At 36.6% G+C, this 12,902-nt stretch overlaps 2 protein-coding genes across 2 annotated transcripts; both read left to right on the plus strand.

Moving 5' to 3' along the window:
- The first annotated feature begins 3,049 nt into the window (after window positions 1–3,049).
- On the plus strand, window positions 3,050–3,562 carry LOC114580381. Its single transcript, XM_028697725.1, has 2 exons — window positions 3,050–3,437; window positions 3,513–3,562. The coding sequence occupies exons 1-2, from the start codon at window positions 3,050–3,052 to the stop codon at window positions 3,560–3,562; spliced, it is 438 nt and encodes a 145-aa protein (XP_028553558.1).
- Window positions 3,563–7,337: 3,775 nt separating this feature from the next.
- On the plus strand, window positions 7,338–12,706 carry LOC110092046 (ras-related protein RABB1c-like). The gene is made up of 6 exons (XM_028697757.1): window positions 7,338–7,759; window positions 7,924–8,063; window positions 9,191–9,273; window positions 9,362–9,566; window positions 9,703–9,771; window positions 10,271–12,706. Exons 1-6 carry the CDS (start codon window positions 7,714–7,716, stop codon window positions 10,361–10,363), a joined length of 636 nt encoding a protein of 211 aa, XP_028553590.1. The 5' UTR covers window positions 7,338–7,713; the 3' UTR covers window positions 10,364–12,706.
- The last annotated feature ends 196 nt before the right edge of the window (window positions 12,707–12,902 follow it).

The raw sequence follows: 12,902 nt of genomic DNA on the forward strand, positions 1-12,902 counted from the left end.
ATTTGAAATATGGCTTTTTCACTGCATTTCAAAAGCGAGCTTTCAAGTACAAAAATTCAATGAAAACAAAGAAAAAATAATGACAAAAAATTGCCTCAAATGAAACCTAAATTATCACTTAAAATTAACCTAAATTTAAGCCGAGCGGTTGAGTAGGAAAATTCTTACCAAGTGCCTTAAAAAAAAATTGAAAATTTGTTGCATGAAATCTTGTTTTATGGTGTCAGCCCATCGAAAGCAAATAAGTGTTATAATCTCTAAAATTTTTTTTATATGTGAAATTTGAAATACAATCTAATTTTATTTTACTTTTGCTTAAATTGTTATATGTACATATCTATCTTAAGTGTAACCAATAGGCTGGTTGTAACATGTGGTTGATATTTCCCTTAGATAAGATTCAAAAGTTAAGATCAAAGAATATGCAGAGAGTAAAGAACAACAAATTTAATATTAAAAATAATTTGAAACCGGAAAAAATCCACGGAAGTAGTACACCATTACCAAGAAATTCACTATGAAATTAGGATAAATTTATACAGATCTCTCTTCCTCTCTGCCTCCTTACTTGCTTATATTCTCTTCATACTTTCTTTATACAAGAACAGACAAAGAAGATACAATTCAATGCCACCTAAGGGAAGCCACCCTTAGAAAAATGAAAGAAAAACTATCCAACCGGCCTCGTAGTGCTACCGTGCATTTGGAGTCGCCGGGTGCTCTAACCGCTATGTCTCTAGGTCTGCCTGACAGCAACGCTGACTCCAGATCTGAGCGTCGTAGCGCTCTGCTCACTGTCTTTCTTTCAAGCCAAATTATGTAGTGCCAAGGCGCTCCGGGTTACCACAATGTCATTGGGGTGCCTCTGGGGTACACAGTTGTCGGGTGTTGTTGAGGAAAAAAAAGATAATTAAATCAAAATTAGGGTATTCAAAATAGATTCTGCATAGGAACCAATAATCAAGCATGATCAGATATGCAGACGTAAATTATTCAAAATGTCTCAGCATGAAATTTCAACATCAAGTTCAACCTTTTTATCCCACAATTGGGTGTGTGGTGTCTATATCATAAATCCTTTTTTTCTCCATTTCATCAGATTAAGAGTTCAAATTCGCTTTTACATTTAATAAAATAATGCATTTTTAATGCTTTCTAACAAGTCTTTTTAGGTTTATTTTCTTAACTAGCGGGTGTAAAAAAAACGGAATTCGGGTCGAACTCGAACAGTGATCTGTTATTGTTCCACACGATCCTGAACCCACAACAGTTTTTTTGCAAAATGGGATCAGATTTTATTAACTCCGAACCTAAACTCACAAATAACTCAGGTTAACCCGACCTTACACGTAACTCTCGGAGCCGAGCAGAAAAGCAGGAATGGCGAACGCTGCCCCTCTAACGAGACTGACTCAGAAGTCAGTAGCTTTTGTTTGGACATCGGAGTGTGAAGCTAGTTTTCAGCGATTGAAAGATTGTTTGACATCTGCCCCGGTATTAGCACTTCCGTCAGGTACGGAAAGATTTCAGGTATTCAGTGATGCTTCACTGAAAGGTTTGGGTTATGTCCTAATGCAGCAAGGAAAGGTAATTGCTTATGCCTCACGATAGTTAAAACCACATGAAAAAAATTACCTGACGCATGATTTAGAATTGGCTGCAGTTGTATTTGCTTTGAAGATTTGGCATCATTACTTGTATGGCTTTCAGGTGTGAGATCTTTACAGATCATAAGAGTTTGAAGTACATTTCTACTCAGAAGGATCTGAATTTGAGGCAAACAAGATGGCTTGAGTTGATCAAGGATTACGATCTGACGATTCAGTATCAGCCTGGTAAGGCTAATGTGGTAGCAAACGCTCTTAGCAGGAAATCTTCTAGATTATCAGGTATTCAGCTTACTTCTGATACGTATCTGATACGAGAGATGAAAAGACTACATTTCAAGGTGATTTCCTCTACTAGTCTGGATTCTGGTGTGTTGACTCAGATGGACATTTAGTTTTCATTAGAAGAGAGGATTGTTGAAGCTCAGAAGTCAGACTCTGAATATGCAAAGCTGATTGTTCAGATTGAATCTGGTAAGAAATCTGAACTACGAATTTCTGATTATGATGATATTTTCTATAAGAACATGCTATGGATTCTTGTGTTTGGAGATCTAAGGAAGGAGATTCTACATGAATCTCATTATTCAGGCTATATCATTCATCCATGAAGTGGTAAGATGTATGGAGATATGAAGAGTTTGTTTTGGTGGCCTGGAATGAAAAAGGATGTATCAGAGTTTGTTTCGAAATGTGAAGCCTGTCAGTTAGTGAAGGTAGAGCATCAGCGACCAGGAGGTCTTTTGCAGTCGTTGCCTATCCCTGAGTGGAAGTGGGAAGAGATAACGATGGATTTTGCTATGGGTTTTCCTCGATCAAGGCAAGGACATGATGCCATTTGGGTGATTGTAGATCGATTGACAAAGTCTACACATTTTCTTCCGATCAGACAGATGGATCCGGTGGACAAGTTAGCTCAGATATATGTTAAAGAAATTATTATATTACATGGTGTGCCTAAAATGATTGTATCTGATCGAGATGGACGATTCACTTCCAGACTTTGGAAGGGTATTCAGCAAGGCTTGGGTACGAAGTTGCATTTCAGTACGGCTTTTCATCTGCAGACTGATGGACAGTCTGAGAGGACTATTTAGGTACTGGAAGATCTTCTGAGGCTATGTGTTCTGGATTTTGGAGGTAGTTGGGAGGATCACATTTCTTTGATAGAATTTGCATATAATAATAGTTTTCAGTCTAGTATTGGTATGGCACCTTACAAAGTTTTGTATGGCCGAAAGTGTAGAACCCCTTTGACCCTGACTAAAATGGGAGATAAACAAGAAATGGGTGCAACTTTTGTGGATGAAACTGTTCTGAAAATCAATCTAATTAAAGAAAGATTGAAAGCTGCACAAGACAGACAACATAAGTATTACAATTAGAAGCACAGGTTTGTTGAATTTCAGGTTGGTGACTTTGTGTATGTCAAAGTCAGTCCGATGAAAGGTGTTAGCATATTTGGAAGGATAAGCAAGCTTAGTCTAAGGTATGTTGGACCTTTTGAAACCCTTGAAAGGATTGGAAAGTCTGCTTATATGTTGTTATTATCTGATCAAATGTCTGACGTACATAATGTGTTTCACGTATCCTCTTTGAGAAAGTGGATCTCTGACTCTGAAAAGAAACTTTCTGTTGATGATGTGGAGATTCAAGAGAATCTGCAGTATAAGGAAGTGCCTGAGCTTATTTTAGCTTATGATGTGCGTAAGTTAAGAAATAAACAGATTCTGATGGTTAAAGTGCAGTGGAAGCACAGAACAGCACGAGAAGTTACTTGGGAGAAAGAGTCGGATATGAGACAGTCATACCCGCATCTATTCTGGCTCAGTTTTGTTTTTGGAAATGTCAAGGATGACATTTTTCTGAAGTTGAGGAGATTGTGAAAGCTGTTTTTCCTTCCAGGTTCGTTCGAACGTAGGTGGATCGTCCGGGATGATCGGTACAGGTTGTAAAGGAATTTCTGGACAGAGAAGTTCGTCCCAGGACGAACTGGGGTTCGTCTGGACGAAAGTTTTCTAGAGAGCAACTCGTCCAAGTACGATTACTGTACACGTCCGAACGAATGATGTCCAGAGGGAAAATCGTCCCGGGACGATCTAGTTGGATATATATGGAAATGAGATCTTTTGAAGAGATAGAAAAGCCAATAAGAGAGAAATTCGAAGGAAAAAGAAGAAAAGTGGATTTTTGGGCAACTTCGCTCTGTTTTCGTCCGTCTCCATAGTTGAAGAAGTTGACCGACTCGAGATAAGGCACATTCCGCCTTTCTCAATTTTCAGAAACGATGATTTTGATGACTTTTTTGTTTCGGATTTTGTTTCCGTTAGCGAATAATTGATTCCATTTTGTACTGATAAAGGTTTTACCGCGTAACTTTTGGTATGTTTCTGAGATGATAATTGTGCACGTTTTTAGTATTTTCTGGAATATTTTTACCGAGTATTTTGAGTTCTGTAGAGTTTTGATCGAATAACAATTTATCTGGATGTATGAATTTACTGTCTCAGTACAATAAAGTCTTACAATGTTGTTTTATACTATCTGTGATAATTTGGTAAATTTCTGAAATTTGTGAATTCAGTATAAATTTCGTATACTATCGTTATGCTGTTAACAATTTTTCTAACGAAATATGATTTCTGAATTGAATGTTTTGATGTGTTGTGATATCAGAAGGGAGTCATAAGGGGCCATAATCCTTTGAGATTCTATCTGTGTCAGGGAAATCTGAGAAATCTAAAAATAAGTTCTATTCTAAAAATTCTGTATATCTGTTCTATTCTGGTGCTATAAGCACAAAGGGAGACATAAGGGGCCAAAATTTGGGATTCTGTCAGTGTCAGGAGAGGGAGGCATAAGGGGTCAGAATCCGTAGAGATTCTGTAAGTGTCTGGGAATCTGAAATCTGATATGTGATCTGATGTTGAAATGTGATTTTATCTTAATTGAAATCTGTTCTGTACGATTCTGTCTGTTCTAGACGATTCTGTTTGTTCTGTACGATTCTATTTGTTCTCTACGATTATGTTTATTCTGTATAATTCTGTTCGCTCTGTACGATTTTTGTTTATGAAGTGAATTCTATTTTTCTATATCAGTGATTTGACTTCTATTTGAGCAAGTGTCTGTATGCTGATGACTATATGATTTCTATACGATTTATGTACGCTATTGGAATATCTGGTTCTGATTTATTTTCTGATGTGAATTTCTGGAGATTTTGATTGGTGAGTGTAGTCTTGCTGAGCTGTTAGCTTATTCTTGTTTTCTGCGTGATTTTCAGGATCTGGGAAAGGGAAGGAAGTCTTGGACTATAAGTTTAGGGTTTTGTACTTTTTATTTTTGTACAGTCATGACTTTTCTGTTCTGTTCTTTCTGTCTGTAAGCCATGAACTATATTGTACATGATTATTTTGATGAAAGAAATATAGATGAAATGTTCTGTATATTTGAAAGTCTATAGCAGCTCTGTGTTTCTGTTATTTTTACATTTGGAAGAAAGTTCTGAAGCAAGTCTCAAAACTAGATCCTGGATTTTAAGTTTCAAGTTCTGTCGCGAATCGATGCGAGCGGGATCCGTTCCGATCGGGTTGGGTCGTGACACTTTGGTGCTTGAGAAAATCCAAGAAGATCCTTCCAAAGACCTAATTTTTGCTATTTAAACGTCATCACCCTTAGATCTACTGCTATGATCTAATCCTTAAGCAATTAGGAGAGAAACCAGCTCCCCCTGGCCGTGATTTGCAATTCAAATCCATTGGGGAGGAATTTAATGCATTAAATAAGTTTTAATGGGTTTTAATGGCTTGATTTGACTCATTATGACTTGGGTTGACCAAGTCAACTATTTGACTTGGTCAACCTAGTCCAATGGGTCCAAGAGAAAGGTAGATTGAGCCATAGAACCCTTGAATTAGCTTTGAAATTGAATTAGGCCTATTAAGGTCAATTGGGTCAAACCATGTTGACTTGGTCAACTGGGTTGACCTAGGGCATAAGTCTGGGTCTAGGAGATTGAGCTCGACCTACTAAGTCCAAGGGTGAAGAGAAATGGGCTCGAGGACGCTTGAATTTGATATGAAATCAAGTGGAAGGGAATCAGTGTCAATTTGGGTCAACCCTGGTTGACCTGGTCAACCAGGTTGACCCAGGACTAGGTTTGAGCTCAACAAACTTGGCTTGACTCTCTGGACCATTGGGATGGATCCTGGGGTCTAGCCTGGTCAATCTTGACCAGATCAACTCCTTGACTCAATCTGGAGCAAAAAACAGGTCAACAGCTCACAGCCAGCCAAACTTCCTTCCTAGCCATAAATCTCTCTCCAATCATGGAAATCATGTGATTCATCCCGCCTTGTTTGATTTCGCCTGCCTATATCTTCCCTTTCATGCCATTTAAACCTAGTATAGAACTTAGGCTAATGAATCATCTTTTTTATATTCTGTAACAGCCATCAAACTCTCCTTTTCTCCTCCTTTGTTTCTTTCTTGAAATAGTAGCTATCGGTGAAGTGTGAACTCTTCTCAAACTCCTCTCCTTCTACATGAGTTTTCTCTCTCATTCTCTCTTTCCACCGTTCTTCTTGTTTATTCGCAAGGTATAGATTTTAGCTAGATTTGTTTTGTATTGTGTTGAAATGCTATTATGATGAATTTACTCTGGCTTTGGGAAGGAAATTAGATTTAAGATTATATTTGATTTAATCAAAACTCTAAATTATCTTATATCATTTAGAAGTACCATTAATCCAGATTTAATTATTTGTGTAGTTTTCTTTTAGTTTTGATCTCCATAAGATGTCTTGGTAAGTCTTAGATTAGATTGGATTTTTTTGGTGTGACTAAAGATTTATTAGGATTTTCTTTGTCACACTTTGAATCCGGAAGGCGATATACTCCGGCAATGCAGGACACAATAAAAGGATATAAAGACTCTTTTGTATTCACAAAGAGGGTCATGCATATACGAGATACAACACGATATATATAGGTTTTTTTATACAACACGATATATATATATATGAAAAACTCGGTACAACTCGGTATTTCTCGGTACAGCTCGGTATTGGTCTTCAAAGAGCGGTATTCCTCGTTAATATCAAATAATACCTAGTTGTACCAAGCAAATATAGAGTTTTTTAACGGAATTTTGCCTTCAACCGGATGTTCCTCTACGTCCTTACACCGGACGTAATAAAAGTTCATCACAAAGAGGACAATTTTGGGATACGAACTCAGCTCACTCGCTTTAGGTGATTTAACATTACCAACAAAGCCACCGAGCAATTATTGTTTCTACTTTTACTATTTTTTATTTATTTTCTAATTATGTGTTAAAACTTTTTTTAAATAACTAATACATATTTAAGCAGAAACAAAATAATAATAAATTTATGTCTAATACAACTAATAGAATATAAAATTTGATGAATCGTTAAAATAATATTAATATTTTTGAATGATCAAAATATTACCTCACTAAAAACTATTAAATAGAAAAGATAAAAAAAGCACCCTAACATATTTGAGAGTAATTAAAAATTATCAATTTGTGCCCAAATAATTTTTATCTATTTTTAAATTTACATAAACAAATAAAAAATAATGTAACTAAACAATCACTAATTTATTTAAATAATATTTGATCAATAACCATTTTTAAACCAAGAATAAAGAAACCAAACAACCTAAATAGGTAGAAGCCGAGCGGTTTTGTAGTCGGAATGACGGACGGTTTACGATTTTAGAATAAATTTTCTTGCCGCCGGTGAGGTGGTTAGGTTTGCTTTTCCTTATTTAGGTTTGCTTTTCTTTATTTATATAATGCATAAACGGAGCTTCGAGCCATTCAATGGCGTTTGCCTGTCTACGATTTGCTTTTTCCTCTTCTGCATTTGTTCTAAGCTTCTCTGCCTCCTCCTCCTAAGTCCTGTCGGATTGGTAGCCGCGCCGGGAGCTCGCCGCGAAGATAACATTTGATCTCTCCTTCTTCAGCACCTCTTGGGGATTCTTACTCCCGACAGGAATTCCTCTTTTCCATCAGATTAGACGAAGCTTTAGCTATTTTGATCGGAAGAAGAACGAGCGCCGGATCTGAGGAAGAATGTCTTACGCTTACCTTTTCAAGTACATCATAATCGGAGACACTGGTTCGCTTCTCTGATCCCTTCTTAAGTTGTTTTGTTAATCAGAAGAAGCAATGTTTTGGGAACCAATTGAATGAAATTATGTTTGTGATTATCTGTGAGTAGTATCTGTAGTGATTTTTTTGGGAACCAGTTGAATGTAAACATTTCTTATAATTTCCTTTCAGGTGTTGGGAAATCATGTCTCCTATTGCAATTCACGGACAAGAGGTTTCAACCTATACATGATTTGACTATTGGTGTTGAGTTTGGTGCTAGGATGATCACCATTGATAACAAGCCGATCAAATTGCAAATATGGGATACGGTAGTATTTTTCACTTTGTTATGAATTAGTAATTTGTTTGTAGATTACTACCCATTTACTTGTCTAAAATGTGGTATTTGGCAATAGTATACCTTGCATGGAAAAAAAAAGTTTTAAAGTTGATCCTCGCCTTCTGGTAAATTGGTAGAGGTAGGCCTAAAAAGACTTGGATAGAAAGTATTAGAGATAACCTTTGTTTATTAGATTTAAATGAGAATTTGACTCTCCATATGACACGACGGAGAAAAAAAATTCATGGATAAAGGCTTGTTGTTGTTGTTGTACTCATTTTTTGTTAAATGGACCTAGAACCAAAAAAGGATGTGTTATAACTTAATTAATTTGAGATAGTGTCACCCCTGTTAGGATTAGATTTTGGGAAAGATAATGGAGGCATGTATGAAAGGAGAGGATAATTTAGAAGGGAAGGGAAATAAACATATGGAACAAGTGCTACCTTATATTGATCTTGCTTGCACTTAGTGTTTACGTGTATTCATTTTGCTACTCACTGTCCTCAATCCTTTTTTGTGAAATTGGTACACTTTTAAGTCCATGAAAAATAACTTTGAAAGACTCATTATAATGGAGTTGGAGTTGGCCTCCATAAAAAATAAATTGGAAATAGTTTTAGGTTTTTAGTGTGCTTCATATTACACCGTCATTTTCATAAAAATTGATTTCTCATCTAATGAAATATCTTATGTTATTGCTTGCCTTCAAAATTATGTGATCTAGTCTTAATAGGTTGTTTCCATAAGAATCCAATTATTATCTTCATGATTGAAGGGGTAAAATTGATCTTAAGTTATCTTTTTTAATTTTGACAATTTCAATGTTGATAGATCATGATTATTAGATTCTAATTTTAACCACGTAAGTGTATATGAGGATAGTTTCATCCAAGCAAAGTAGATTTTTTTATGTAATATTATATCCTAGAAACTAAGGCTTCGTTTGGGACGGCTTTCTTTCTGCTTCTTAAAGCAGTTTTCTTGTACAACAATGTTAATTTTTATATTAAGAAGTTACTTTTAGAAGCAATAAAAAAGTCGTCCCAAACGAAACCCAAATTTTTAAGATGATCCAATTTATGATCATCTCATTCAAAACTCTCTCTTTTACAGGCAGGTCAAGAATCATTCAGATCTATTACAAGGTCCTACTATAGAGGAGCAGCTGGTGCCTTGCTGGTATATGATATTACCAGGTATGCCTGCCATTTGTGATGCCTTAGTAATTGGCAACTTATTTCATTTTTGTTTATTTACCATATACCTCTTCATTGTGATTTACAGGAGAGAAACATTTAACCATCTTGCAAGCTGGCTTGAAGATGCAAGACAACATGCAAATGCTAATATGACTATTATGTTAATTGGAAACAAATCTGATCTTTCTCATAGAAGGGCTGTAAGTACTGAGGAAGGCCAACAGTTTGCCAAAGAACATGGACTAATCTTTATGGAAGCTTCAGCAAAAACTCCACAGAATGTTGAGGAGGTCAGCAGTAGATGAAATTTACTAGCCTTGTTTCTTTTAACTTACTCTATCATTTTATAATGTTTTGAATATTGTACAGGTAGTGGGATAAAGGTTTGATGTTGTTGTTGTTTTGTTGTTGTTGAATATTGTACAGGCATTCATTAACACAGCAGCTACGATCTACAAGAAGATTCAGGATGGTGTGTTTGATGTGTCAAATGAGGTATTTAGTTGCTTTCCTCTTCTCTCCTATCTAGATGGTTGTATTATGATATTTTATGATAAAATAAATACTTTTATTAGGCTTATTTCTGAAAGTCTTGTATAAATTTCATAGCTTTCTACTGCCCCTATCTTCTTTCTTAAAGGGAATAAGCAATTTTTAGATGTTTGATAAATAGCTGAGAGCAAAAGCCTAATTTTGTGGAAGTTGAAAAGTAGTTTTTTTTTTAGAATTGCAGTTTAGGTAGTTTTCTAGAATAGTGCTTTTATGGATTTAAGTTTTAGGCTTCGTTTGGGACGTTTTTCTTCTTGCTTCTTAAAATAACTTTTAAAGAAAAAATTAATATTTTTTACTAAAAAACTTCTTTAAAAAGAAGCAAAAAAACCGTACCAAATGAAGACTTAGCATCTAATAAATTATTAATTAAGATTGATATTGAAACACCTAGTTTTTCATATTTGTACTAATATTTAATATAATTCAAATATTATTTTTACAGTCTTATGGAATCAAAATTGGATATGGAGGAATACAAGGTCCAGCTGGAGGAAGAGATGAATCTTCATCCCAGGCTGGTGGTTGCTGCAGTTGAGCACCGAACGTTACTCTAGTCTGGTCCTTCGGAAATCGAGGTTGGATCCCTCTCGCTGCTTCCCTAGGGCTTCAGAGCTTTTGATGCCATGATTTTTATTGCCCGAATGTGTCGGTTCTTGCTCTCCTGAGCCCTCTTTTGACTAATTTTGCCTTTTTGGGGTGTTGTTTTGCCCTTTATAGTTGGTTTTTTGTGCATGGTTTTACTTGTAATTTCTTTATGGGTGTTTTTTGTGGTTCTTTGTAACCTCTCTTTTTAACATACGGACTTAGCCCCAAATTAAAAAAAAAAAAAAATTCATGTGTTGTGATTATTATCTATAATCTATTATTGTTTAGGTTTTTCATGACTCTGCAAATTTTTTTGTTTTTTGTTTTTTTAACTTTCTGAGTATATCTATTTGCTTGTTTACAATCATATGTATATCTCATTCGGTGATGCTTTTCATTGCAAAAATTTCAGCAATTTTATTTGTTTGGGAATGGTGTCCCTCTGACATTAACATACCTGTTAATGACCTCCCTACTTCGCAGAAACCCACTACCAAAATTCAATCCCCTTCCCACCCAAAGCAGACTCGAGGTAAGAATGCTCTTGATGTCCCCCCCGGAATGTGAGGGGGTTTAACAGACCCGACAAGGTGCACGCTTACAAAGGTCTTGTAAGCTCTTACAATCTGAAGTTGTTGTGTATTTTAGAAGCTAAAGTACACTTGTCCAATGTTGAGGACCCTTGGTTCATCAACTCTCATCTCATTTTTAACAATTAAAACTGCTGCAATAATTTTAGCCTTTATACCCCTAGTAGAATTTGGATTAAGTGTGATTCCTCCCACCTTTCTTTCTCTCCCTCCCTCTCATCTCAAATCATCCACGGAACTCTCTCTGTGGAATCTTTCACACCCGATTCTCCTGCCTGTCATTGATGCGGCCAACTCGGTCGATGATAGAAAAACTCTTTGGGATCAGTTAAGAAATTTGGTGCCTGACCCCTCTCAACCCTAGTTGATTATGGGAGATGTTAATTGCTACAAATTTGATTCTTATAAAGCAGGCGGCTCTCCTTTACCCTTGGGTTGATTGGGGGAGCTTAATAACGTTATTTCATATTGTGACATTCAAGATCGGCCTCCATGGGCCTTTTCTATAATTGGTTCAATCAGAGGATTGACTATCCCATACATATCAACCTGGACAGAGTACATATTAATTCAAAATTTCTTGACCTTTTCCCTCATGCCTTCCACAAAGTGGCTCCTCTTATGTGCTCTGATCATTCTCCTTTAATAGTTAATACCACCTCCTCCAACGCCAACCCCTGCCATTTTCTTTTTAAGAATTATTGGGCCTATATGGATGACATTTGGGATAAAGTTCTCAATGCTTTCTCTAGGCCATTCACTGCCTCCCCTATTGCATCCTCCTTTCACTACCTTCAAAACCTCAAAAGAAATTTGAAAGAAAAAGCTTGGGCTTCCTCCAACTTCCTTTCTAACTCTATCCTGGAATTAAAATACAGACATCATCAATGCATTGTTGACCTCCAGAATAATCCACCAAATCTCCATTTAAATGCAACCTTTAAGCTGGTTAATGATCAATTAGCCAATATGCAAGCTTCTTAGACATCCTGAATCTCTCAAAGAGCCAACGCCAAATGACTTTCTAATGGAGAAGATGACCTCGGTTTCCTTTATGCTATAATACATGCCATGAGGAATAAAAACATTTTAAGAGAGATTAATACCCCTCTTGGTCACTTCACTTCCCCTCCATACATTGTGACTGCCATTATTCAACATTTTAAGGGACTTTATGATGCTCCACCTAATGCAATTGATTTGTGCATCCCTTCGGGTGGCATTGTTCCTTCGCCTTTAGCTAACTCTTTGGTTGCTCCCTTCTCTTATGAGGAAATCAAGGCAGTTGTTTTTTAGGGGCAGCATGATTCAACCGCTGGTCCACACAATTTTCTGTGCTAAACTAGACATAATGAAAGCTTTCGAAACAGTCTCTCATGACTTCTTGCTCAACAGGATGCATCAACAAGGTTTCCCTGAAAGTTTATCAAATGGGTTAACGACTGCATTTCCAACGTCTACTTTTTAATTTGCCTCAATGGCTCTCTTGAGGGTTTCATCCATTCGCTATCCCCTTTGTTCTTTTGTATTGTGATGGACGGCCTCTCATGTTGCCTGCATCGCCTGAACCCTGCTCCCCCTTTCTCTGGTTTAAATCTAAATGGGATCTTTTTTAATCATTTGCTTGGCGCAGATGACCTCCTAGTTTTTGGTTCTTCCACTCCCCATAATGCTTTGCCTTAATGGCTCTCTTGAGGGTTTCATCCAGTCGCTATCCCCTTTGTTCTTTTGTATTGTGATGGACAGCCTCTCATGTTACCTGCATCGCCTGAACCCTGCTCCCCCTTTCTCTGGTTTAAATCTAAATGGGATCTTTTTTAATCATTTGCTTGGCGCGGAGGACCTCCTAGTTTTTGGTTCTTCCACTCCCCATAATGCAGCTAGCTTACTTGCAACTTT

The sequence above is a fragment of the Dendrobium catenatum genome, unplaced genomic scaffold (assembly GCF_001605985.2).
Source record: "Dendrobium catenatum unplaced genomic scaffold, ASM160598v2 fragScaff_scaffold_993, whole genome shotgun sequence".
NCBI lineage: Eukaryota > Viridiplantae > Streptophyta > Magnoliopsida > Asparagales > Orchidaceae > Dendrobium > Dendrobium catenatum.

Coding starts and splice junctions, on each gene's coding strand:
- LOC114580381 (XM_028697725.1), top strand. CDS start 3,050: ATGAAAGGTGTTAGCATATTTGGAAGGATAAGCAAGCTTAGTCTAAGG. Junction 3,438..3,512: donor CCCGCATCTATTCTGGCTCA/GTTTTGTTTTTG, acceptor TTTTCCTTCCAG/GTTCGTTCGAACGTAGGTGG.
- LOC110092046 (XM_028697757.1), top strand. CDS start 7,714: ATGTCTTACGCTTACCTTTTCAAGTACATCATAATCGGAGACACTG. Junction 9,567..9,702: donor CTCCACAGAATGTTGAGGAG/GTCAGCAGTAGA, acceptor AATATTGTACAG/GCATTCATTAACACAGCAGC. Junction 9,772..10,270: donor TGTTTGATGTGTCAAATGAG/GTATTTAGTTGC, acceptor TTATTTTTACAG/TCTTATGGAATCAAAATTGG.